Genomic DNA, 27,575 nt, shown 5'->3' with positions numbered 1-27,575 from the left:
CAGCCTCTATCCGATTAAAAACGAGACGTACCTGTTCAACTTTCGCAAATACTCTCAGTAAATTGAGACCGGCCAGTTTCTTGATATCGTCCTCCGTCCATGCTGGATCCTCCAGCAGAGTGGCCAATAGTTGCGGATATGTCGAGACATCCTCTAAGCCCGTGGGAGTGCTACAAAAGGGATAAAAATTTTGTGTGAGGTTTAAACGATTTATTTCGTTGATTCGAGTCGATATTCAGAGAACGAGGTTAAATTGATATCATTACTGCATTTGCCGCGTTATTTCAATTTTTAAAAGAACGCGATAATTGTCGAATAAACGATTTCATCATTTTTTTTTATACATTTATTTTTAGTATTATAAGTCCGATTTTTGATATTTTTAATTCTCTTTTAGTATTATTTATACAAATCTCTCACATTTATTGATTTAAATTTAAATCAATCATATAAGCTATCGTGACTTTACATTAGTTCGATGAACAGCCTTCTTATTATTATTATAACTAAGTATTGGGCTTGAATACAGAAATGTTGACTTTGTCAAATTAGTTTAATGTGAAACGCATATTAATTCAATCATAATAAAGCATTTGCATAAAATTTATGATTCTATTTGATAATAAATTTTGACGTTTATATAGAGTAATATGTAACAAAAATATAAATTCAATTTCTTTGTGTCTAATATAATAATGCATTAGGAACCACATTAAATGTTGAAGTCGGTTTAATATTTAAAGGGTATCATGAGACAAAATAGCAGCAAGTTATATCAACAGCGATATATTTTGTAGTATACATTATGAGAATCATCATAAGTACTTTATGAAAGTTTCATGGCTATAGAACAAAAGCTGCTCCTTCGTCATTGTTTCATGCGTCCCCCGTAAAATTAACCTCCCGGGACTCATACCCTTTTCAAAACAAGCGAAGCAATTATTCCGAGTGTTGTAAAAGAGTGAAACTCTGTGGGTCAAATACATATTTACGCGTGACCGTAGATTTATCGCGCGCGATTCGTATCTTTCAACAAGATTAATCATAAATATTATTGAATTGAATTATACGACAACGCGTCCCTGTCTCTGAATATATCTCTGGCCCTTGTGTATAGAGATATAGTGAAAGAATAATTACAAATTTATCCCGTCGAAACCTGCTCCGATACCGACGTGATCAATCCCCGCCACCTTTCGAATATGATTGATGTGTGCTGAAACAGTGCAGAACCTTAATCATTCCCCGTCATGGGTGTCGCGTAAAGTGCGCGCGTCACATAAAATATTTTATTATATTTTAATATAAATGCATATGCGCGCGTTTACCCGAGGGAATAAAATGTGACTGGGGAATAATGCGCGGTTATGAAGTAACGCGCTTACGAGATTGTCACGCATGCATGCGTAAAATAAAATCCCTTTTTTATTATCGTTACAACGAATTTTTCAAATATTTGCGAGCATTAAAATGGGAGCAAATACATATCCCCTGTAAAAAGAAGATAGATAGTATTTTTATAAAATTGAGATTAATCCTCGTTTGAGGAATATATCGGACAAATTTTTTTTTTTTTTCTAAAAGTGATATTGAAAATGTCAAATGCGGTTTACAAAGAAATTTTTATGATATAAAATAAGACGAATGTGTGATAATTGCGCCTATCGCATGCAATATCGATACTTCGCAGATAGCGTTTGTACATACCAATAACATCTTTTATAGTCGCGGTGTTGTTGCACGTTATGAAGTATGTATAAAAAGGGACCATCGCCACTCCGCCGTTTTTAGCCTGCGAACGAATACATCAATGCCAGATAGTATTTCTTTTAATTCTTAAATGATAATAGAGAATATATTGTACAGCATCGCGCGTATTTGTAGTAAAATTATGATACATTATATTATAGATTATTTCACTACGATATACAGAACATATTTATGAGAAATATCTCACAACTTATCGATTCTTCGAAATTTTATTAAAAATAAAAATTTGTATGGACGATATATAACCGCGTCAAATCGGCAAATTGAGAAAATTAACAGTAGATTAGTGTGATGGTTGTAATAAATATTATTGAAAGCAAGCAATATACAATATAAAATAAATCGAAGAATTAAACTTTATTCGAGATAAAGTTATCTTTTCGTATTAGCTCGACGGAAGTTATCAGGGAAACTATTTTAAGGAATACAATCATTGTCTATTTGATACCTAACTTCGCTTAAACTACATGGGCAATATGTTAATTAGGATAGCAGAACGGCACGGTTAATAACACGTTACCGGGCAAGCCATCCGGCTTAGATCGTTGTTACTCATCCTCTCATTCTGCGGATATAATTAAGGGAATATTGATCGTTCATGGAAGAGAATGAAGTTCGTGCGGAGATGGTAGATTGACTTCTCAAGAAGCTGAGGAAAATGTCGGTTAATTAATTAGTTACTCTATCTTCTTTTCTGTCGAACAATCCTTTATTTGTATCATTTTAAATTGACGACGTATTTCAAAAAGTAATCGAGAGGAGAGAGAGTAATATGTTTTAAAAAAGTGATATTAATCAATAACAATTTTGTAAGACTGTGGTTTAAATTATTTTTTGACGTTTCTAAAATTAAATATGATTTTCTAAAAACAATTATCAATTGCGGATTACTAAATGCAACAGATGCTTTTCCGAACACTTAACAAATGGAGTAGGAATGGGAGGATAGGATATCCAAGTGGATTGTAAAATTATCAAATATGAATATGTTCATACGTCATTTCATATATCATCGATTTCGTTGTTATTTTTACATAATTTTAAATTGTTTCTGTAGAAGATAATAAAAAAGAAAAACTTTTATAAAAAATATATCTTAATTAATTTTTCATACAATTATATTAGAATTTATTTTTCTTCTTCTCCATTTAAATTAAACTTTGATTAAGATTATGTATCGTTCTGACGATGATGAATGACGATATGCTACTATATTACTACAGAATTGATTATAAAGCTTAAAATTTGCATTGTATATCCTTCGCGATAAAGTCGAAATGTTGATCTAATCGGTAATAAGTTGAATTTAATTTCGCTAATCTAGAGCTCCTTGAGCTTAATCGTCAGTTCGTCAATCGTTAATCGACAGGCACGCGCCACGAGAATGAGATGAAATTTTAATGAAGCGTCGTTTAAGTCCTCGCTCAGCCAATTGTTACACGATTAATGAGACGTCAATTATTATACCGCGTTTATGCTTCCCGCGAATTTAATAGCCGAGGAAAAATTTCGATGTCGCGATCGAGGGGGAGAGATAAAGAGAGAGACAGAGTGAACGAGATTAACGCCAATTGGATTAACGCCAATCGTTGGTAATGGGTGTGCGCAGAATTATCGATAATAACGTGGATTAAGCTTCAAACTTCTAACACACTCGTGCTATTTCGGCGCGTTGTTTCCGGGGTCACCGTCGCTCGAAATCATTTTGACATATCTCTTCCGAACCTGGTTCCATCGGTTACGAATAGTTCGCGATTATCTCATTACTCGAACAATTTGAACACCCGATACTTTGTATGTTAATATAGATTCTGTGTTCTTGTATCCTTTCACACGTACACGTAAACACACGCGCATACACACACATACACACGCATTGCTCCGCGTACGCTTTACAACTTTGTGGATTACAAACTATTCTCCTATCGCATTCGATTCGCACACGGTTGGCTTCACTTCCCTTGCACTCTACGAATTTAATTTTGACGTTACGCATCTCGCTTCCAGAGATATCGGATCTGTCGATAAAACTTGCGTTTAATCACCGGTACAGCGCATATATCTTTCGTTTTGCTTTCGCATCGTTTTTATTTCTCTTTACATACGTTCAAACGATTACGTATAAAAAAAGAAATCGGTTGCCGGCAGTTATTTGTTTTTGCACATTTTGCATATTTTATTTCTTCTCATATTTGAATATTTATATCGTATCTTAACTATATCATATTTTACTGTATTTAACTTTTCATTATAACATTATTTTAATAGATGTCATTTGTCCTTTTAGTTATATAACTTTGTTAGATTTATATAATACAATTACAATATAGCAACTTTATAAATAAATTCTTAATGAGGCTATTTCGTGTTATCGTAAAATCGACAATTGCATCGTGAGCGTATCCTTTACGCGCAGCTATCGATTTTGAATTTATTTTCTTTTGTTTGTTAAATATTAATTTCGCGGTTCTACAGGCAAATCTCGCGCATCAATATTAACTTTCGTTAAAATCAAGCTTCGATCTGGTTAGTCCGTGTATGCATATATGGTGCATTTCACGTGTCAGACGTCCACCTAAAAATGAGCTGCTTGGGATTTTTAAAATGATCATGAAAACATGTTAGTGCACATATTGTATAAGGTTAAAGGTCAAAAAAATAAGTATTATATGCCTTGCATTCAAGGTATTGGAGGTAGGTTGTTTTAAGAAATTTTTCTTTTTTTGACATTTATAGCTAAAATTATAAAATATACAAAATTTTTATAAACATGAGTTTTTTAGGATTTTTCCCATACTTTCAGATAAAAAAGTTAATTTTAGTGAGAAAAATTTAATAGTATGAAAAATATCAATTTTTTAGTTTTAAGTAAATGAATGAAAAATTATATCCACTTTTAAAAATCTGAAAAAATTCTCAAAAATACTCCAATATATATAGAATATGGTACCATAAAGGAAATTTTGGGATCCACTCGTAAACGAATATTTTTTCCAAAACAAAATTGGAATTTCAGCCAAATCAATATAAAACAAATAGATTTTTTAAGATACTTCCTTTCACGGTTAATTTTTTAATGTATTATTGCTCAATTATTTGCATAATTTGCTTTACCATGCGCGTGATATTTTTGGTATCACGGCGGAATGGCACTTCTTTGCCACAGCACATGGGAAAGGTCCTTGTGATGGTATTGGTGGAAATTTAAAACGACTAGCAAGAAAAGCTAGTTTGCAAGGAAGTCCTCAATGCTGAGACATTTTACATGTGGGCCAAACATAATTTGAAAGGGACAACAATTTTATTTAGTTCGAAAACAAATCACGACAAATTAAGTAAGTTTTTGGAACCAAGATTTGCATTAGCGAAAACTATTCCGGGTACATTAAAATATCATGCGATTATTTCTGCGAGCGAAGATCAATTGGTTTTAAAAGAATTTAGTTTTGACAAGGAACAAGATTTCTTTCAAAAAAAAAGAAGAAATAAATGAGCCTAAAAAATATAAAACGCAAAGACTCCAGAACTATTTTTCATTTCATATAGTTATTTATTAAAAATATATTATTTATATAATATTAAATAATTAGAATAATTTAAAAAAATGGATATGATCGAGTTTTTGGTTGAAATTTGGCTGAAATTTCAATTTTGTTTTGGAAAAAATATTCGTTTACGAGTGGATCCCATTGCGATCCCAAAATTTCATTTATGGTACCATATTCTACATATATTGGAGTATTTTTGAGAATTTTTTCAGATTTTTAAAAGTGGATATAATTTTTCATTCATTTACTTAAAACTAAAAAATTGATATTTTTCACATTATTAAATTTTTCTCACTAAAATTAACTTCTTTATCTGAAAGTACGGGAAAAATCCTAAAAAATTCATGTCAATAAAAATTTTGTATATTTTATAATTTTAGCTATAAATGTCAAAAAAAGAAAAATTTCTTAAAACGACCTACCTCCAATACCTTGGATGCAAGGCATATAATACTTATTTTTTTGACCTTTAATCTTATACAATATGTGCACTAACATGTTTTCATGATCATTTTAAAAATTCCAAACAGTTCATTTTTAGGTGGACCCCTGACACGTGGAATGCACCATATATTGGTTCAAAATCAAATAATCGCGATTGAAATCAAATAATCAAACAAAGATTGCATCGCAGCAGCAAGTAACTTCTATACGCGTCGGTGTACACTTTTGACAGCGCGCTTTGATTTTTTTCCCTCTGTCGCTCGTTCCGCTTGTAGCAAAGGGATATTCATTTTTTTTTTCTGTATACTCGTACTGTATAGTGTTTTCTAACTGACCGACGCGCACAGGGTGCCGAAAAAGATCCGAATAAATAAATAAATCTATCTGTATACACGTATCGTAGTCAACGTAGCTTTTTCGCAACAATACCTTTCGCTATCTGTGTTCAGAAAATGGATAATATCAGTAGCAAAAATGGATTAATCGAATTGATTCGTTTCCCCATTTTTTTTTTTTTTGCGTGTTTGTATTTCTATATTCTTGTATATGTGAAAAATTTACCAGATTTCTGAGCACGTCGTCCGGTATGTTTCTGGTAGAATTGCATAGCGCCCTGGCAGCGCTGTGCGAGAAGATCACCGGCGCCCTCGTAGTCTGTAGGGCCGCTCTCATCGTCCTTGTCGAGACATGCGAGAGATCGACCAACATGCCCAGCCTGTTCAATTCTCTGACAACTGCCTGGAGAATAATGAAGCACGTTAAATCTCTTTCTTCTCTTATCTATATAAAGACAATCATATATATAGTCATATATTAAAAAAAAAAAAAAAAAAAAAGAGAGAGAGAGAGAGAGAGAGAATTAAAAAAAGTGGAATCAAACTATGTGAATTGAAGGAAATTTATGTCAATATACATATATATTAAATCGCATGACTCTTTTTGCAAAAAATAAATTAAATTTAAATAAAAAGCAGTATAGATACATAGGTATACAAATGTAGGTGGGAGAGAAGTTATGTATTTTTTATTTGTTATCTTTGAAATATCGTTTTCCAAGCAATAAATCGATAGCAAAAATACTCAATAAGGGAAACCAAGTATCGAAACAATTCAAGTATTGTAAGTGTTACCAACACTCGAAGTGATTGAACTAAAATATCGGATGGCATGCTGGGTTTGAGACGAAGTGCCTTTATTATGGCGCAAAAGCAAAGGAAAGGATCGACCGGGAAGGACGAAAGAAAAGTAACACGGGGAACGATGGAAACGCCGGTGCTTCAGCCAGCGAACATTATTCGAGAACGCAAGCGACCGCCCATTCCATCGTACGACAGCGGGAAAAAGCTTCGATGTATATTGGTGGTAATGCGCAGGATCGTGTATTTGTGGCCTTTTGCTTTGATAAACACGTAAATTTTCATTCGCATCACTTATCTTAAGAGCGGAGTAAATTTAATTTTTTAAAACGTTGCGAGTTTCAACGAGATATAAATATTGGTTGAAATTTGATTTATTTTACTTTCATAATTAATAAATTATTAATTAACCCTGTGCAGTATTATTGAAAATAGCCAAGTGACAAACAAATATGAATCAATTAACAATTTCTCTTCTATTAATTTTCTTTTTATGATTAAAATTTAATTAGATATAATAATTTCTGTTATCTTATAAGAGACAAAAAGTTATTAATGTAAAAAAACTGTTAAATATCAATATTTGAAAGAATGATATGAAAAATAGTTTATTATTTATAAATATTATTATCTGATATTTAATTATTTACTTTAAAGATTACGATGCATTTGAATGTTCTACGTGTATTTTCTATAAAAATAGCGGGCAAATTTTGATAAAGACAGCTCTGTCTACGCGAGCGGAAAAGGAAATGGAGGAAGGTGGGTGGAAGAACGAATCACAATGCTTCCGTTTTTCCGGCTTTAAGGATGAGGGTGTAGCTGGCTTTTCTCGGCGCGCACGATTTCATCCGAACGATACGAGTCTCGTGCGTCGATGGCAGATACGACGCGCATTGTTTTTTGTAGAGAAACAGCCTTTGACGTGCGTCACTTTATCGAGACGGTTGATTACGCGAGATTTTTTTCTTATCAGTAGCATTACCAACCCATACAGCACCGCAAGATTGCAATAACATTGCAGCAACATTTTTCTGCAAGATTGCAATATTGCAGAAACATTGCGAAATGTTGCTGCAACGTTGTCATGATATTGCAGCAACAGTAAAATGTCCGCCTACAGAAATATTGCAATATAATATTGCAGCAACATAGCAATATAATATATATGCAATAATGCTTTAATGTATATTTATGGACATAATATCCTTAACATACGACTTAAATTAACAAAAATAGTTATTATATTTTTTTAATCTTACTAGCCGCTCTTTGTAAACTTTATATAATCATCATGATTAAAAATTAAATGCGGAATAGATAGCGCAACATGCGCCGTATAATGATAAACGGATGAACTAGCGATTATTGAATACTTTTTTTGTAATATTTTCGGAATGTTGCTGTAACATTGCTAAAGTTATATTGTAAAATAATGTCTTTGCAATATTTCTGCAACATTAAACTGCAATATGCAATATTACAATGTTGCAGCAATGTTGTTGCAAGCTTCAGTGCTGTATGGGAAGTGACAAGCAAAACGATCATTCGTATGCAAAATGAAGCGAAAACATGCAAACAAAGTCGTTAATGATGAAAATCAACGGATAAATAGCTGTGAAATTCTGTTATACTAAATTATTTTTATTTGAGAAAAAATTTAGCATATCGTATAAGTAAAAAAATACCATTTAAATTTTACATGCTAATCTTTCCATCAATGTTTTAATCGTGGGATTTTTTTAATCAATAGTATCATGCAGTATTACATTTATCCACATCGCATTCAATATCATGTACACGTTCTTGCGAAATTCGAAAGAGAAATCATATTTCACAGTCGTCTGTATCCCGTATCGGGGCGAATAGTGAATTTTCGCGTGTAATCCGATGCCTGTTGCTGGATATCGAGCGCGACAAGGCTAGACGAAACTAATCGTCACATCCAGAAGCCGCAATAAAATCAAGCCCACGTTGAAACCGTGACAAATACTACGCCGCGAGCTATCGCCATAATTCCACGATATATCACCGCGACGCGTTAACGGTGATTCGAAATGGGGATGTGCGTGCGTGCGTGCGTGCGTGCGTGCGTGACGGGAGCGTTCGTGTTGTACACGCGCATATTCGCGCACCTGGTGAACGGTGCCGGAAAATATGGGTCCCGTTCGATAGAAATAACAGGCCGAAGAAACGAGAGAGTAAAATACAAAAATTTCGAATTGCGCACAAACGCGTTTGTGCACAAACATACACGGGCAACTCGCATTGTCGGAGTTGCATGTTTCATGCCGTCCATTGCCGGAAGTATACATGTCGGTATTTAAAACGGTAGGACATCATGGTATATATATATACACACGCAAGGGGATACGAGAAGAATTTTCAGATTATTCCACCTATCTTTCCGAACAAGCCGTCGAGACGCGATATTCCATTTTGAAATAGCATGCGAAATCTATTGTGCGAATACAAGTTTTTAATATACTCGCACTTTTTTTGATATATCATAATTTAGAAAATTATATGTCAAAATTAAAAATTTAGAAATTTATTATATCATAGTCGTTTACGATTCTGTTATACAAATTTGTTTGTCCTATTTATTTATATTTTAAGATCTAGAAAGCATAATGCGCGAGAGTGGATAGATCTTTATTAGAATGATCAATCTTTCTTGATCTAAACTCTCACGCGCGTAAAATAAAGCAATTATACTTGATAAAAATATTTCGATATTATCCCACACAGCACCGAAAGATTGCAAAAACGTTGCATAGATCTTACATTGAAACATTGTAATATTGCATAGAAGTTGCGAAATGTTTCTGCAATGTTACCGCAAGCCTGCGGCAACGTTGAAATGTCCGCCCTCAGAAATATTTCAATGTAAGACTACAGTAATGTTACGGTGTAATGTATTTGTAATATTTAAATACATTGCTACAAATATGCAAAAAACGCTTCAAATTTAATACATAAACTTTGAGAACATATAAAGACATCCAAGAGAGATAAGAAAAAAGATTGCGAATTTACGCAATTACAACGAGTTTTTTCTCGTCTCTCGTGGATGTCTTTATATATTTTCCAAGTTTATCTATTAAATTTGAAGCATTTTGCATATTAAAAAATTATTATCAAATTTTTGCTTTTATATAAAAATGGGAACTATTAAACAATTCTCTGTTATCTAATTAACATCGCTATTTTATAAATTATTTACAAGTTTAAGAAATTGATAATGATTAAATAATTGAATTTACATAAAAATTAAAATTTTATTTATATAAATATTAAACTCCATATCTTAAGTAGACAATAAACGGATAATTTTAATTTTTTTCGGATAATTATCTGTCCGATTTCTGAACACTCAATTCAATATCTGAATTTCCTGTGTTGGGATTGTATCAGACAAATTAATCTGATAAAAATAGTTATTATACCTTTAATATTACTAACCGCTTTTTGCAAGCTTTATATAACGTGATTAAAACTTAAATACGGGATAGATAACGCAACGCGCGCCACATAGTGGTAAACGAACGAAGTAGCGATTATCAAAAACTGTCTTTTGTTATGTTTTTGAAATGTTGCTGTAACACATTCTCATAAAATATTACAATTCCATATTCCAATAATGTCTCAACAATATTTCATTGCAACTTGCAAGATTGTAACATTGCTGCAATGTAATTGCAATGTTCTGTGCTGTATGGGTATAGACGGGGGAAATAATATTACTTTCTTGTAGATTATCGTCAATTTCGTGGTAAAACTATAAAAATATTTCGCCGGTACTATGCTACCAGCAATAACATTTTTGTACCGCCGTTGTTTCGATATAGCTAACAGATATAGTCAACATGCTGGGATAATCAAGATATGTCAAATTTTTTCTTCGCGCAGCAAATAATACAAGAAAAGATTGATACCGTATTTTACGAGTGGAATATTCTTTTTCGTAGAATAATTTATTCGCGACACGGCTGGGGACTCTATTCTTTTTAATAGTTAATTAACGAACATATGCTGCAAAATACAGGATGATATACAGGAGAATAGTTTTGACATCATTTAAACGTTAATTCTGTTTTCTGTCTTTGATTTGTAGCAAAAAATAAAAATTAATACATATTATATAAATAATGCACTAAAATAAGATATACTGAATATAGAAAGCAACTTTATCACAGTTGAATATATAATATATGAAAATGAGAAATTAATGCTTCAAGAGAGATATAATATTTTGAAAGACATTATGACGACAGCGAATTATTCCAAAGATTTAATTGTTGAAAAATTTCAGATGATTGAAATATCTATTTAGCATTTTACGAGAACGAACATCAGTGACAAACTATGGAGCATTTAGCGACGCGCATCGAATTTTTCTCTGAAAAGCTTGTCATTTATTAATGTGAGATTTAGCCGTTGCAAGGGGTACGAGATAACGGAGGTGGACCGTTTGATTTACGTCCTCACGCGCTTCCCTCGTCCGTTTTTCCTTTTCCTTCTATCTCGTATCTGTTCCCTCCCATTAAGCTTTTCGTTTTTTTTCCATTTTTTAAAATCAGAAGCTGCTATTGCCGCGAGCATTCGAATTTCAACAAAAAAATTTAATCGATACGAAATTATCCGATGCGGATAGGGTTCGTATTGTTTTTTTCTCTTTTTTTTCGACATATCTTGGGATTCACGTAATGTCAGAAGGCGCGCGTGGCAGAAATCCGTCCTGATGTAATCGTCGAACTTTTGTGCGTTAACGCTCGAAATCCCTCGACGAATTCCACGCGTTAAACTGGGTCGAGATATAATTTTATGAACGCGGCGGAGCGACGAGAGAGTGATAAACGGAATGTAGGTCGGACGCGATCGGTCGCGCGTTTGTTGACGATCATTTTCCCGGTTACGTAGTGGAAAAATAATTCGAGCAATCGGGATTGTGAAATCGCAATTTAAATCCTGCCACAAGAATTGAAAACATCACGACATAATATGCGCCGTAACATCTCGTTCATTTAAATATTCCACAGCAAAAAGCTGTTTTAATGTTTTACAAACTCGAGATATACAGTGGTAGCTAGAGCTTTTATTTGAAATCTTACAAATTCTTGATTTTAGAATACAAAATTAATTGGATTATTTTGCGGATGAATACATAAAAAATAAAAAATTTTGAGCATTAATTTAATATAATAATAGAGCATATTATTACTAACAAGAATTATTATTAGTAAGAATTATTATTCAAAATTATGCGACTATTATATGGATCTAGTTTACGAATTTTGATCAACGGCTTATCTCTCTCTCTCTCTGGTATTCCGTGTGCTGATATTATTATTTTCCCGAGGAAACCTCGTATTTGGCAAAAGAGTTGTAAACTTATAATGCAAAATACTCGCATTATATATTATAAACTAAACTGTCGCGCGGTTATTTCGCGGAATAATACCGTCTTGAGGCGCGTGTTGACCGGAAGTCTGCGGTATGTATTTTTCTGCAGGATGTGTGGCGTAAAACCTCGTCCGCGATCGTAAAACGGAAACTCTTTCGGAAGTGTCCGTATACATGGGGATTTTTTGCAAACACGATATTTCTCTTGTTTACCGAAAAAAGGTGAATCCGCAGGCTGAGTTAGTGCATAATATAAATGTTGACTCACTTTCCCAAATTCACTGAGACCCGGTGTGGAGTCCTGAGTGTTGTTCGCCTCGCCAACAGAACAGACTGCCCTGCCAAGAAAATATCTGTTAGAACATCAGTTTGCTTGCGACAATTCAGCGGTCGCACTGCGTGTTCGCGCTCGCTTTCTTTCCCTTCAAATGAGCTTTAGACGAGCTTTTACGTATAGAACGAGTAATATTTTCTAAAATATATAAAGTCGTCTTATGTAAACATATTTAATACGCGGATATTTATTACATTAAATTTTTGATATGAAATAAAGTAATAGCACACACAATGACGTAATAAATTATTGATCATGGAAGTATATCACTAATTTAAAAAATTCGATCATCCACAAGCGATATCCACACTCAAAAATAACGAGACTAAATTAGATTTTTATATTCTTAGTTCGTTAATGATTTAGATATGAATTGAACTAGATACTCGAATAGGCGCGAGTGGTCTTGTATCAAGTGATTTAGGTCAAATTTACGTAAACTCTGCTTTCGAAATTGCGCGTTTTGTTATCTTCTAGCATCATTAAAACAAGCTTTTCTCGAAGCTTATCCGAATTGTATATAACTTTTCAGGAATAACGTGTGCTTCCATTTGCCTATTTATCATAATTAGCTCTTGCTGTTTGTTAAATATAAATTAATTGCTAGTAAAGAGAGCAAGTTTCGAGGTATCTTCAAAAATTGTATCTCGTAATTGCGAATGTGTAATGATCAATAAACAAGATATAACACTTTAAAGCCATATTAATGATAGATTTTTTACAATCGCTAAGTATAATAGATTCGAAATTTTATAAGAAATTGTTATTTATCTGTTATTTATGATAGTTCTCTTTAATTTTTCTCTATAAATATCTTAGCGATCATATTTTATAAATTACTATGAAAGCAACTATATTATCTGAAATTAATAAAAATGTAATGACTCGTTATCTGTTCATATTCTTTACGCTTAATTGTCGCTGTTAAACATCTGCGTTTGAACTCTAATCTTTGCAAAGTAAAATATGCGTTTTTATATATAAGCTCGTCAAAGAAACTATTGAGACATTTTCCGATCACAGTTTGATATATTTGGCCTTAATTTTTTTCTTATAAAAAAAGCGGGAGGCATACGAAATATCGAAAACAAGTGATATAAAGGCGCAAACGATATTGAGAATTCTCCATTTGCTCCCACACGAGGTTGAAACGTCAGAGATGATTTGGCATTATCATCTAGAACTGCAGAAAATTCAATCGGGTCGACAATCTCGCATCCCTAGAGAGAGAGAGAGAAGAAGAAGAAGAAGGGCACGCGACCGAAACAGAAGAGGAATGATAAGAGATGAGAGAGAATAGGGTCAGAGACTGACATCAAGCCACGGAAAGCAATTCGGATATTGTCCCAATAAAAGCGCGCTTTTCCTCATGTGGATGCCGAAAATCACGGGCCGCAGAGATGAAACCGCATTTTTATGACGAGTTTTCTTCAGATGCTCTATATGTTATAGTTTACACTTTCATAGGCATGCACTTTTCTGGATGCTCCAAATCACTTTGTTGTTCGAGCAATCATATGTATTTATTTTTAGTTTTCTTGTATACAAATGCGTACTTAGATTTTATTAATTTAATGAATTTTAAAACAAAATTATGATCTTTGACAATCTAACATAATATAATTTTAATATCTGATTGTGAGACAAAGAGATAGGTGGAGATTGGGAAGAGATTCCACTTTCTCAATTTTCAATGTTATTATGATTTTCAATTTTCCAATTTTCACTCGTTACAGAAAGCTTTATGACATACATTACTACACATATCTCTTTTATTCATACTATATTACTTGATTACGCAATTATTTATTTGTGAATAATAAATAAAAAATATATTCGTATTTCATCTCTTCTTCCTTTATATCGAAAAAAACTTGATCTCATGCCGAGAAAAGATTACCTCCTACGTGTCGTATGTGTCGCAAGACAACATTGGCGTAAATTAGGGAGTCGGAAGAGAGAAATATGTCTTGTACTATATCCGAAGAGAGATTTGCACGTGAGAATCCGATGTGACTTCGATTCTTACTTACTGCGGTAAGCATCCTAGTGTCGAGGGAGGCATAAAGCAGGCGAAGATCGAAAAGTGCACGGCAAACCAGGTCGGTTCCCATTGTCGTATACCATAATAGTTCGATCTTAAAGCGGTGTTAGAGTTAGTGACATCGGCGGTCACTGTCGTAATTTACATCCCGAGAGCTAGCGAGTGAGGAGCGCCGCTCCTCGAGGTGTAAATCCTATTTCGTGTGACAGGCTACAGAGGGTGAAGATTATTACGGTTTGAGCATGAGTCCCTTCCCTCGTAAAAGGTACAATGAGCGATGGATTCTCAGCGAGCAAAGGATGAACGCGATTGATATTCTCGAAAATACAACTGATAAAAGAATTAAATAAAAAAAGAATTGCGATCGTGTGCTGCGAGAGATATACTTCTGAATTCGATATTTGTTTGCATTATCTCGGCGATAAGCTTCGTGAAGAAAAAGCAACGCGAATGTGTTCCGAACTTTTAGTTATCTTCGTGTTATGAGTACTATTATGTCGGAAGGATAATGGAAAGCTTTGAGAAAATAGAAAACTCGAACGAAATTATTTTAAATGGTTGCGAATAAAATTACTTTCGACTTTGTGTACTAATTTATTGAATACAAAGTCACACGGGAGTCGAATGTCACTGTTTTGCTCTCGTATTTATGGCTCGCGAAGCTCACAAATAACGTACGTTGGATTTTGCACAAAAACGCGATTCGTCGCGGGTCACGTAATTCAGGATCGAACGGATGCATAAAAGCGGGGACTTTATTTACAACTCCATACGGCACTCGGCATCAGGGGATCCATAAACTTCTAGTTAAGAATCGATGTTTGAGGCTGGGAAAAGAGGAAAAGCGCTTTTATTCCAGTATTGTTCCTCTCACAGTCACGGAGATGCGAATAAGCATGTATAATAATAAACTGCGCTACTTGCATATTTTAAAATTCTGATTATATCAAGGGGAATCGAATAACTTTTTTAGTATTTTCTATTTATATATCGCCGTGAAAAGAAATATTGAATTTTTCATCCTGTATTAAAATTGTAAAAATAAATGATGCCTTTAGAGAGCAATAATATGTAAAGTAAAATATAAAAATCTGTTGTACAGATTCATTGCTTTTGTGCATAAAGATTTAATATAAAAAAGATGCAAGTGTGCGAGAGAAAAACATTGAGAAAAATCTTATATAATTATAAATATTTTACTTGGAAAAAAATGTGCGAAAGAATATTCTCTCTTTTTATGTGTGCGAGCGTCAATTTCTTAAATATTTTCGCAAATGATAATCATAATTGTTCAGTGATTATGATATTAAATAAAAATATTAAAGATTAATTCAACAAATGAATAATTAGAAATCAACAAATGATAGAATAGATCAAGCGAAGCCAGATAAAACTTGGCAAAATTCGAAAACAAAGTCAGAGCAATGCAAAAGAATGCCTTTGCGATAATGGATTAAGGAAGTTGATCTCCAGATAATGTGGGGAGATCGGTCTTCTTGATAAGGATGTTATTGCTCTCATTTTCTCTCTGCGAAACGAATTTCTTCTTCCGCTGTTTTTTTTTTTTTTTCGGATGTGCTAGGAAATAAGTGGCGGCTTTGGGGTGCTTCCGAAATTACTGAAAAGAACTTTCGAGCGTCCAGATTTTAGGTTACTTCGGCTCTCGGTTAAGCCGATCAACCGTGGAATTGGTTTGCCTCTAAGAGTAGATCGTGATACGAAGCACAACGAGTCCCGAGTAAAAAAACTGGATACTCGATGAAACGAGCGGCTTGTATATCGAGAAACTTCTTGAGCGCGAGGTAAGAGGCGATAAGAATGATGTCAAAAAAAAAAAAAAAAAAAAAAAAAAAAAAAAAAAAAAACGCAACACCCTGCAGAGTTTTGATGATCTCTCGAATGAGAAACTGCAATCTCCTAACTTTAATGAAACGTACATCAGCGCGAATAATACAATAGTTATTACGAAGATTATATTAAAATGCGTTTTATAATAAAAGTCAAGATTTTAGAGGTAAATAATCCAGATAATTTTTAAAGAATTATATAAATTTTAAATTTGTATTAAGTTTGGCGGTTTAAATTGGGAATAGTCTGTATTTTATATATGTATATATATAAAATATATGATATATATGTATATGTATGTATATGAGTATTTTATTAATATATTTTTTGTATTAAATATCATTTTTTTCCTCAATATAAAAGCGCTATAATCTATATCGTCAAATACGTGCAATGTAGAAAATGACATAAGAACGTTCGTTTTTTTATTATTACTTTAGTTTCGCTCATAAAGGATGAAATTTTATTATGATGAGATAATTCTTTATTATCATAATGATAATTCTTTATTAATTTTTGGGCAATGTAATGGATTTCTTATAAGAGTCTATTATTTTTCGTTGTGATTTAAAAAATTGTGACAAGTTAATTACGTAGCTTTCAAAAAAGATCCCGATACATTCATGATTCATACTCACCAGGAGGTGTCGCACGCATGTGTCAGGGTAAGATATCGCGCTCCCAGACCGTAAAACGTCCTGAGAACGCCCAAGGAATTCCCCAAGGAGTGACCCCCTTCTACGCCGATTAGACTTGCGATTTTTCCTTCTCTATGCGCCTCAATGAGACCTATACACATATATATGTTACGGTGTAAATAAAATCTATGTTGGTGACACTCTAATAATAAGTATAATATATAATGTTTTAAAGAAAGAAATTATTTGATGAATAATAAAAATTTTTTATCTCTATCATTTTTTTTTTTTCTTAAAATAAACTACAGTAATTGTATAAAAATATTTTACGAATCAATAATATTGATGTAAAGTAAAGCATCATATCTTACTGTTAAGATACATAATTTAAATGGCATTTATAAATAAAATTGCATTGAGAGACTTTAATTTTATTAATAATATTTTATGACTCTTTATTTTATCCGTATATATAATAATATTAATATTATTATTATTTTAATAATTTATCAAGCGTCGTTTTACAATATGTTCTTAGCTATTCTACAGTTGTATAGAAAGTGGGTCATATGTTTTAGCGATCAAACGTTTTAAATACGCTAAAAATTGCGATACTATTGACAATAAATTTTGCCAAGTTGAGAATACTCGAACTTCGGGGAACATTTAAGTACACGAGTTATTTGAGGCTCATCTTCTCTCGTAAAACTTTGAATGAACATTTTCGGTGAACTTTGCTCTCGGCCGAATTAAGCTTCTTCCGTGAATCAGCGAAGTTTCGTTTGTTTTTTCATTCGGATGAGAGTAAAGTGACACTTTATGAGATTAAGCGGGACCTCTTGGGTTCGGGGAATTACGGTATTCATAGATTATTTACGATCCTCGTCGAAGGATCGGATGAAATCTCGGAAAGTCGATCCCTCTCCCGTTTTGAAAAAATGAATGAAAAGATCGGTAAAAATCGGCTTTAAGATCCGCTTTCGAAAGTACTTTTAGGAGTGCTGTCGATCCGCCTCATTGAAACATCCAGGCGGCATCAAAACGACGATGGGTATTAAGCCGTCTGATTTATCGTATTTTACATCAAATATATCGATCCGTGCTGGATTTATGCTGGATTTAAAGTTTGCATATATATATATATATATATATATATATATATATATATATATGTATATCTATAATCCCAGAGATTAATGATAGATTCGTCAGACACGTAAACTTCTTCATCATCCTGTTGCTTTTCATTCACTCGCTCAATAAAACTTTTCACGCTGTACTTCTTATTACCGAACCCATACCATTCACGATATCTTGTCTATCTCTTTGCACTGTCGGTAGATTGTTATTGATGTGTTAGTTAATAAAATTGATATAATTGAATTGCAGGGGGATAAATTTTTTAAACAATTTCAAGAATATGGAATATACATATCTGTCCTTCTCTTTTTTTCTCTTTCTCTTTCTTTATTGCAAGATTGATCCAGTTTTGATAAGTTTGCTTGACTCAATCTTTTATTTTGGTCGCAATATGTTGTAAAAAGTATTATAACATTAAATGGAATTCAATTTTTTATTTGGATCGTTGAAAAAAAGAAGTCGATTAATATGGACTTAATTAAGACAGAATTTCTTAATTAATGTAACAGAATGTTCACGACATAAAAACTGTGAATGTGTAATTTGTGAACATTGAATGATTCTGCAAAAAAGTGCAGAACAATTAATATTAATTTAAAATTTTCACACGCGTTTATCTTTTATTGAACCTTTTATCATAGTAGAGCACACTTAAGCACTTTATATAGCGTTTAATATGATTTAACATCTTTTACCTCGCTACAAGAAAGCCATATACTATATATTGAAAAAACGCGCCACTGATCTCGAAAATTAAAAAGCTGGTAATCTCCTCTTGTAACTGTTCTCTGCCTTTGCTGCTTTTAAAGAAGCTCGCGCGGAAGCAGCTTGCTTCTACTCAAAAATAAAACAAATCTAAATGAATATATCTAGTGCTTTAACGAGATTCCCATTTTCATTATTAATTACTATATCTTCAACCGAGTCTTTTACCACACAGTGGTATATAATATAACATTTAAGAGCCGGTTCGCCTATAATAATTATATTCTACATTCTGAATGTTCAAAAGTTGTGCTAAAATGTTAAAATATAATAAAAAAAAAAAAAAAATTATATCATTATATTATTATAAATTATTATTACAAGTATCATTAATTTATTATTATCGACACATTTTTCCGGTTACTAATTATATATTAACTTAATAATAATTTTGTTAGTGTATTTTTTTTCGCTATGAACTAAAAGTAATCGGACAGTCTGCCGTATGATATATTGTTAATTATTAATTTAAAAAGTTTCTAAATTTATAATGTTTTTTGTACTGAATTTCTAAATTCTGTATAGTGAGTCGACGATATTGCGGTTTTGACCATATCTAGCCATTTGTGGAATAGGTTTGTGTGCACGAGTCACTGACTTTTTCACCTTTTGCCTTCTTCATGCCGCGACCTCCTTTTCACTTCCCACTTGGCGAAGTTTCTTCAAGCTTATGAAAATGGCTGACAGCTTTCCAGACCGGGTTATTCGCGGTAAGTTCCATTGCAAGATTTTCGTTCGCGAGGCAGTGCTCCAGTCCCATTTCTTCGCTTGCCCTTCATATCTCTTTCATATTTCAGCCGCGTGCAACTTGATTTTGAATACACAATGCATATCCAACTGATTATCCATTAACATAAGTGTAACCAAGTGTCGCAAAAGGGCCAGACATTTCTTCGTCGAAAAGTCAAAGATCATCAGTCATAAAAAAAATCTATGCATGTATAGTAGATTGGATATACATTGCGTATTTGAAATCAAATTACGCACGTTAGTAATAATGTCACGCATGTTAGTAATAAAATTAAAATAATTTAATAATTTTATTAAAACAATTTTGTTAATAAAAAATCGACTAACAACTCTTCTCATAAGATTGCATCCTTTTAGTATGATATGTAGTTTGAATCTAATCTTAATTTTTCTAGGTGGATTATTTATGCAACGTTTGCAAAGATTTCCGTTATATTCTTATCTCTTTTCCACGCGACTTCGGTTTGATTTCAACAAGCTTATGAAAATGGCAGTTCGGGTTTCCGAAGTGAGTTACTTGTCGCAAAAACTTTCACAAGCTTTTGCGTATCTTTTCTTTTATCCTCTCCTGTTTGGCATTTTCTTTTCTTTCAGATTGTGTGCACAGTTTGCTCTTTATTTTTGTGCTGATGTTACCTCGGTATTTTTTTTTTTTTCCAGAAATATCCTTCTCTTTCTCTCATAAAAAAAGCTATTGCATATTCGATGAAATTTATTCTCCATTAGTTGGTTCCACTAACATTCCGCAAATTTTCGTTAACAGGCGATAGATCGACCCATCAATTTAAAAAAAAAAAAGATTTTGTAATCAATTTTCGTTAAAAATAGAGAAGTTCAATAGTCATCGGCGTGAATGCATGTGTTCGTAAAACAAAAAAAATATTTGCGTGCAATGTTTTATGCAGTCTTTTTTTCTGTATTGAAATAAAATTTTAATATAGTGGTTTACATATATAACAAAATTTCTAGAAATTTTAAACAATAGCGTTAAAAAAATATATTTTTAAATTTTTACAAAAATATGAATATATATACACGGTGTCCCATTTTAAAGGATCCACTCAAATATCTCAGAAACACTGCGTTAAATCGAAAAATGTTTCAAACAAAAGTTGTGTGGCCTTGAAAAATTATTTGAAGGTCAAATCATTGTCACCATCTTATGGCCCTCATGAAGCCACATAATTTTTGTTTGAAACATTTTTCGATTTAACGCAGTGTTTCTGAGATATTTGAGTGGATCCTTTAAAATGGGGTACCCTGTATATATACGAAGTGTAGTATTTTGTGTGTCTCGCGTTGTATGTATGTAGTATGATAAAAATTGATTACTGCATTAAGCAATACTCCGATAATATTAAAATTTTAATACAATAAGATATTATTCTATATTAATTTATCAAGATTAGTTTGAATTGCGAAGGGATAAAGATTCGTTAAAGATACGATTTCGTGTGGATCGAATCTTTTTTAGAGAAGTGTAAGATCTTTATTACAACCTATAGTATATTTCAATATTATAGAATCAAATCTCATATTATCTCATGAATCAGTAAGAATCTTCATAGCCATGGAGCAGCGATGGCTTCATACTTTATCGTTCACTGACGATAAATCTTCCACAATACAAAGTTATGCCATCGAATCGAATCCAATAACGACTTTCCTCTTCAACTTTAGAGAAGTCGAGCAATTAATAGCGATCCTTTATCCTCTTGAATCGTCTCGATGAGAAACTTTCTCTAAGACGTCGCTCTCATATCTATTGATACTGGCAGCTAACGTGTTACATTTAATAACGTAATACGACAGTCACAAGAATTCTTTCGGTTACAAAAGATGCATCTCAAGTTAACCGAATTGCCGAAGGATAATAGAAATTTCTGATAATACTTATATATCAAAATTCATTGTATGTGCTTTGCTATTGGTGAAGCTTTTGTCAAGCTCGTAAATAATTCTATTTTTTACTTGTATATTATAGAGGTATCGTATTATTCGTGTAATACACAAGCGTTAACTATTATTTATTTATAAAATTGATTTTATTACTGTATACGAGTTATGGCATTAAATATATTTTATATCGAAATAAAAAGAGAGGAAGGATATTTTTACGCTTGTAGAGGATTGGAAAATGAATGCATATATATTTTACAATAAAATATAAATGCATAGGTGTCAGTTCTAATATAGAATAAACTTTTTACAATCTCCATCATACTGATATTAGAAAAAAGAAAAAAATGCGTTAATATATTTACGTAAAAAAGATTATGTGACGGTAAATATACCGTATACTATGCTGTGGGAAGATTACGAGAACATTGAATGCGGATCAATGTTAATGTACTCACCTTTGACAGAGGTAACCAGAATTAAGTGTTGAGCATTCATTTCGGCGAGTCGACGAATCACGTCGATCTGTTCCAGCGAGAGTTGGACTGCGTTTAACTGAGCTGCACCGCAAGGAACGTAGGCGGACCAAAACTGAAATCGAACATATCGTATCGCATCATATTATTAGATTTAGAAAAAAAAGATAGATCAAGAAAAAAAAAATTATATTTTGCAGAAATTGAGATATTAGGATTCGGATATATAAGGTTCCTAATTGCCTCTTTCGATTAAATTAGCATAAAATATATTTTTGAAATCCGAATTCTCGATTTAAATTTTTATTCATACTCGGTGTAATAATCTCTAAATATGCTTATCTATCCGTAGTTTATGTAGAAGTTACGAAGCCCCTCGCGGCGTTGAGTTAAACGCTCGCGGTACTCAGCGAATGTTGAATTTCCCAGATCGCTCGAGCATCCGACGTGCATCGTCGAGTAATCGAACGTCCATATCGTCCCAACGAGCGGAGAGATGCGTAGCACGCAGCCTAGTTACGGGTATACGGTATTCGGCCCGAATTTCACTGCGCTCTCTCGGCTTTGACAGAGCTAGCGTTACCAATTACTCGGTGGTGTAATTAGCGCCGAGTTGCCGCGCGCTGGCGTAAATATTGAATTTCGGTTCCGGGTGTAGTCTAACGCGATTGGCATCCTCGATTCTCGCGCTGCTGGTCATCACTTTCTACATCAACGTTATTATACTAATCGCATGACGATGTGGATTGGGTGGTACGTCGGGATACTGCGAGGGACAAAAGGGGAAGAAGATGGGCAGGAAGAAGGGTAGGAAAGATACGAGATGGATGGTGGTGGAAATTCTATACAATTGAAACGAATTCTCTTTCGATGGAAGCATTATTTCATCATCGTAGCGTTTCACGAACAGCTTTTTCATGCTTGCGTCCGTCGCAATAATTGCGCGCGCGTTCTCGCCCATACAGCACCGAAAGATTGCAGAAACGTTGCATAGACCTTGCATTGAAACATTGTAATATTGCAGGGAAATTGCGAAATGTTTCTGCAATGTTACTGCAAGTCTGCGGCAACGTTGAAATGTCCGCCCTTAGAAATATTACAATGTAATATTACAGTAATGTTACGGTGCAATGTATTTGTAATATTGAAATGCGTTGCTACAAATATGCAGAACGTTTTAAATTTGATAGATAAACTTTGAAAATATATAAAGACATCCAAGAGAAATAAGAAAAAAAGATTGTGAATTTACGCAATTACGAGTTTTTTCTCTCTTGGATGTGTTTATATATTCTCAAAGTTTATTTATTAAAATCTGAAATATCGTGCATATTAAGAAATTATTATCAAATTTTTGGTTTTATATAGGAATGGAAACTATTTAACAATTTCCTGTTATCTAGTTAACATCGCTATTTTATAAATAATTTACAAGTTTAAGAAAATAGTAATGATTAAATAATTTCATTCATAAAAGTTAAAATTTTACTTATATAGATATTAGACTCTATTTTACATCTTAAGTAGACAATTAACGAATAATTTTAACTTTTTGGGATATTTATGTATCCGATTACTGAACAATCGATTCAATATCTGAATTCCCTGTGCTGGGATTGTATCGGATAAATTAAACTGATAAAAATAGTTATATCTTTAATCTTATTAGCCGCTCTTTGCAAGCTTTATGTAATCATCGTGACTGAAACTTAAATGCGGGATAGATAGCGCAACATGCGCCGCATAATGGTAAACGAATGAATTAGCGATTATTGAATACTTTTTTTATAATATTTTCGGAATGTTGCTGTAACATTGCTAAAGTTATATTATAAAATAATGTCTTTGCAATATTTCTGCAACATTAAACTACAATATGCAATATTGCAATATTGCAGCAATGTTGTTGCAAGCTTTAGTGCTGTATGGGCGTATATCCATTTTTGTTTGATAATGTTTAATAATGCGAATAAAGGTACATTTATATCATACATTCGATCAAATCGCGCGATTACAGATACATAACACGTATGAATACTACATTATATTCTTCTGAAATAAATTGGGAAATTATATGGCAACTGTCACAAATATTCTCGCGCGACATTCTCGCATATAATCCACGAACCTAAATGTACATATACGATTTATTGCTCTCGGTGGTAACGAGCTATGCGAATTCAAATAATCCACAGTATTTTGCGCGGTAATTTACACGAGTGCGGATGTGCGTGACGCGCGTGTAGACATGTTTCCGGTACCATCGCGCGGCAGACAGAGAGAAAGAGATAGAGATGCGCGCGATAGAGGTTTATACGTCACGGCGAAATAGACGCGCGGGTATACTAATAATCTGATGCTGTTAACCGATGGGAGTTAACATCGCGAGCAGAGAGCGAGCAGAGAGCGGATCTGACGTTTTCCATCTTCCGGGCACTTCCCCCCCCCCCCTTCGCCTCCGCCTCTCCTCCACTGTCCCGGGCCCTCTCCGCTGCGGCAGTTTGCGCGAACGATCGTATGGTGGAATCGCAGTTAATAATGATATCAAGGGGTGAAGAGGGGGAAGGGGGTACGGCAGATAAAGCCGTCCGACCGGAAAGCTACGTGCCTTCTTGCAGAAGGAAAGCAGATAACACCGACGAGGCACGAGTTCAAAACATGCGACGGCTGCCAACGGAATATCCGCTCGATAGCGGCGCGACGTTTCGAGAAATCCGGGACGGAAACGTATTTATCGAAGAAAACATATCTTGAGAGCGTCAGCATAAACTGTGTAAACAACGACGGGGATTAAATACAAGCCGTTTCGTCGTCGCTTCGCGGAATAATGTCAAATCTTGCAGACGTAATTGCGTCTAATAAACGCCAAGATACTTGAATTTATAGGTAGCTGAGAGAAGCGCAAAGGGTACATGTTCATCCTCGGCTATCTGTGACGTTATCTTATTGTCGACACATGTACGTGTAAGGAGTCACACCCATACAGCACCGAAAGATTGCAAAATCGTTGCATAGATCTTACATTGAAACATTGTAATATTGCATAGAAGTTTGCGAAATGTTTCTGCAATGTTACCGCAAGCCTGCGGCAACGTTGAAATGTCCGTCCTCAGAAATATTTCAATGTAAGACTACAGTAATGTTACGGTGCAATGTATTTAATATTTAAATACATTGCTACAAATATGCGAAACGCTTCAAATTAAATACATAAACTTTGAAAACATATAAAAACATCCAAGAGAGATAAGAAAAAAAATTGTGAATTTACGCAATTACGAGTTTTTTCTCGTCTCTCTTGGATGTCTTTATATATTCTCCAAGTTTATCTATTAAATTTGAAGCATTTTGCATATTAAAAAATTATTATCAAATTTTTGCTTTTATATAAAAATTGGAACTATTAAACAATTTTCTGTTATCTAATTAACATCGCTATTTTATAAATTATTTACAAGTTTAAGAAATTGATAACGATTAAATATTTTAATTCATAAAAATTAAAATTTTATTTATATAAATATTAAACTCCATATCTTAAGTAGACAATAAACGGATAATTTTAACTTTTTTCGGATAATTATTTGTCCGATTTCTGAACACTCAATTCAATATCTGAATTTCCCGTGTTGGGATTATATCAGACAAATTAATCTGATAAAAATAGTTATTATACCTTTAATATTACTAACTGCTTTTTGCAAGCTTTATATAACCATCGTGATTAAAACTTAAATGAGGGATAGATAACGCAACGCGCGCCGCATAGTGGTAAACGAACGAAGTAGCGATTATCAAAAACTGTCTTTTGTTATGTTTTTGAAATGTTGCTGTAACATTCTCATAAAATATTACAATTCCATATTCCAATAATGCCTCAACAATATTTCATTGCAACTTGCAAGATTGTAACATTGCTGCAATGTAATTGCAATGTTCTGTGCTGTATGGGCAACTTTATGTGAAGTATATATCATATTCTATTCGCGAAAACACACAATCGTGTTTTATTCGAAATATAAGTGAAATATTTACATTTTCTTTCGTTGATTTTTGCTTTAACTTTCTCTTAAGCTTTTTAAATGTTAAATAATATCTGGAATTATATTTTATATTTTTCTAGTTGAAATTTACCACAACTTGCCAGAGGTCGATGAATGTATATTATATGTTCTGTTCATATAGGGAGAATTACGATATATTCTCTTTGCTAAGGCAAAGTCGCGCAGTGGAGAAGAACTCTCGAAAACAAAGCTTTGATGCGTTTTGCGCGCAAGTGCATCCACAGTAAGAGTTCTCTTGTTTCGTATTCCCTCGAAACGGCTTTTTCCCGACAAGAGAATCACTTTCTTACAGCTTATGCCAACGAATATTTTCAGGAGGAAATTCGTAGGGAAACAGGTGGTAAGGTAACAGTTCAGAGTAAATACAACGGTGAGACGGGATTGTTGGTCCAGCGTGGCCGACTTCGCGGATGAAGCTTTCAAGCTCGCTGATTATCTTTTATCGCGGTTCTCCTGCTGCAAACTTCGGTAATCATTTCGCGGTCACGGCACTTTCCCCGGGCGTTGTCGCCGGGAGCTAAGGGATAGAGGGAGGATGGTAAAGATCGAGCGAAGGAGTAAGCAGGTCAGGAACTGAGCTTTCCGTTTCTATATATGCGTCCCAAGGAACTGAAAAGTCACGAAATTTCGTCGCGCATCCGCTACGGCGAAACTTCTTCATAAACAGAATTGTCATTGTTAAGGATATCGACTTACCTACGTAGAGTACTTGCGTTCGCGTAGCGAAGTTTGAGTGGCCTGACTCGAAAAACAAAAATCGAGCTTATTGTCGCTTCGATTTACGAATGTACCTCGATACAGTTGTCCCGCGAATTACAGAACGTTTCCTTGTTTTGTTATATCGCTTTTATATTCATACTTTTTCTACGAGCGGCGGAAGAACGATATGGGTATATATGTTTTTTCAACGCGATCTTCATATGTATCTTTGTAGAACTGAACGGAGTAAATTTCTTTAAGCGGTCACAAATGTTTATTTAGGAAAAAAATGTACTCTTTCTGTTGTAATTTTGCGATAAATATTATACTGCATATCAATAACCCCGCGTATAATGTATATCGATACAGATTCTATTCGCGATACATCACGCAACTGATTTCAAATTTTATGTAATTAAAATGATATTTTTATTATCACAAGTTGAGAGAACACATACCGCAACAATAATAATAATATAATAGTGCTATGTCGTTATATTCAATTTTTTATTTATTATATTTTATCCCGCTGCACTATTATTTTTATATTATTTCTGTTTAATCGTAGAATGTTAAATAATTTATCGATTATTCTCATACGTACTATATCGCAA

The 27,575-nt window shown here is 33.5% G+C and overlaps 2 protein-coding genes across 3 annotated transcripts in view; one reads left to right on the top strand and one right to left on the bottom strand.

Annotated features, from left to right (window-relative positions):
* The window catches only part of LOC138936379 (uncharacterized), a 406,360-nt gene that overhangs the window by 82,192 nt on the left and 296,593 nt on the right, over positions 1-27,575 (top strand). The window lies entirely within an intron of this gene.
* LOC138936051 (dipeptidase 1) overlaps positions 1-27,575 on the bottom strand; it is a 96,478-nt gene that overhangs the window by 2,496 nt on the left and 66,407 nt on the right. The window contains exons 4-10 of one of the 2 annotated variants that reach the window (XM_070301107.1): positions 22,181-22,313; positions 17,169-17,319; positions 12,573-12,642; positions 6,324-6,500; positions 1,708-1,792; positions 1,141-1,216; positions 32-170 (exon numbers count right to left, since the gene is read on the bottom strand). In XM_070301107.1, coding sequence (XP_070157208.1) covers positions 32-170; positions 1,141-1,216; positions 1,708-1,792; positions 6,324-6,500; positions 12,573-12,642; positions 17,169-17,319; positions 22,181-22,313 — 831 coding nt within the window. The remainder of the gene's footprint in view (positions 1-31; positions 171-1,140; positions 1,217-1,707; positions 1,793-6,323; positions 6,501-12,572; positions 12,643-17,168; positions 17,320-22,180; positions 22,314-27,575) is intronic. The other variant, XM_070301108.1, reaches the window with a different exon arrangement.

Source organism: Polyergus mexicanus, unplaced genomic scaffold, assembly GCF_030449975.1.
Source record: "Polyergus mexicanus isolate NDT 795.1 unplaced genomic scaffold, iyPolMexi1.0 SCAF_9, whole genome shotgun sequence".
NCBI classification, from domain to species: Eukaryota; Metazoa; Arthropoda; class Insecta; order Hymenoptera; family Formicidae; genus Polyergus; species Polyergus mexicanus.
Note: the sequence above shows the minus strand (reverse complement) of the source record. Positions and strands in the feature narration are given on the sequence as shown.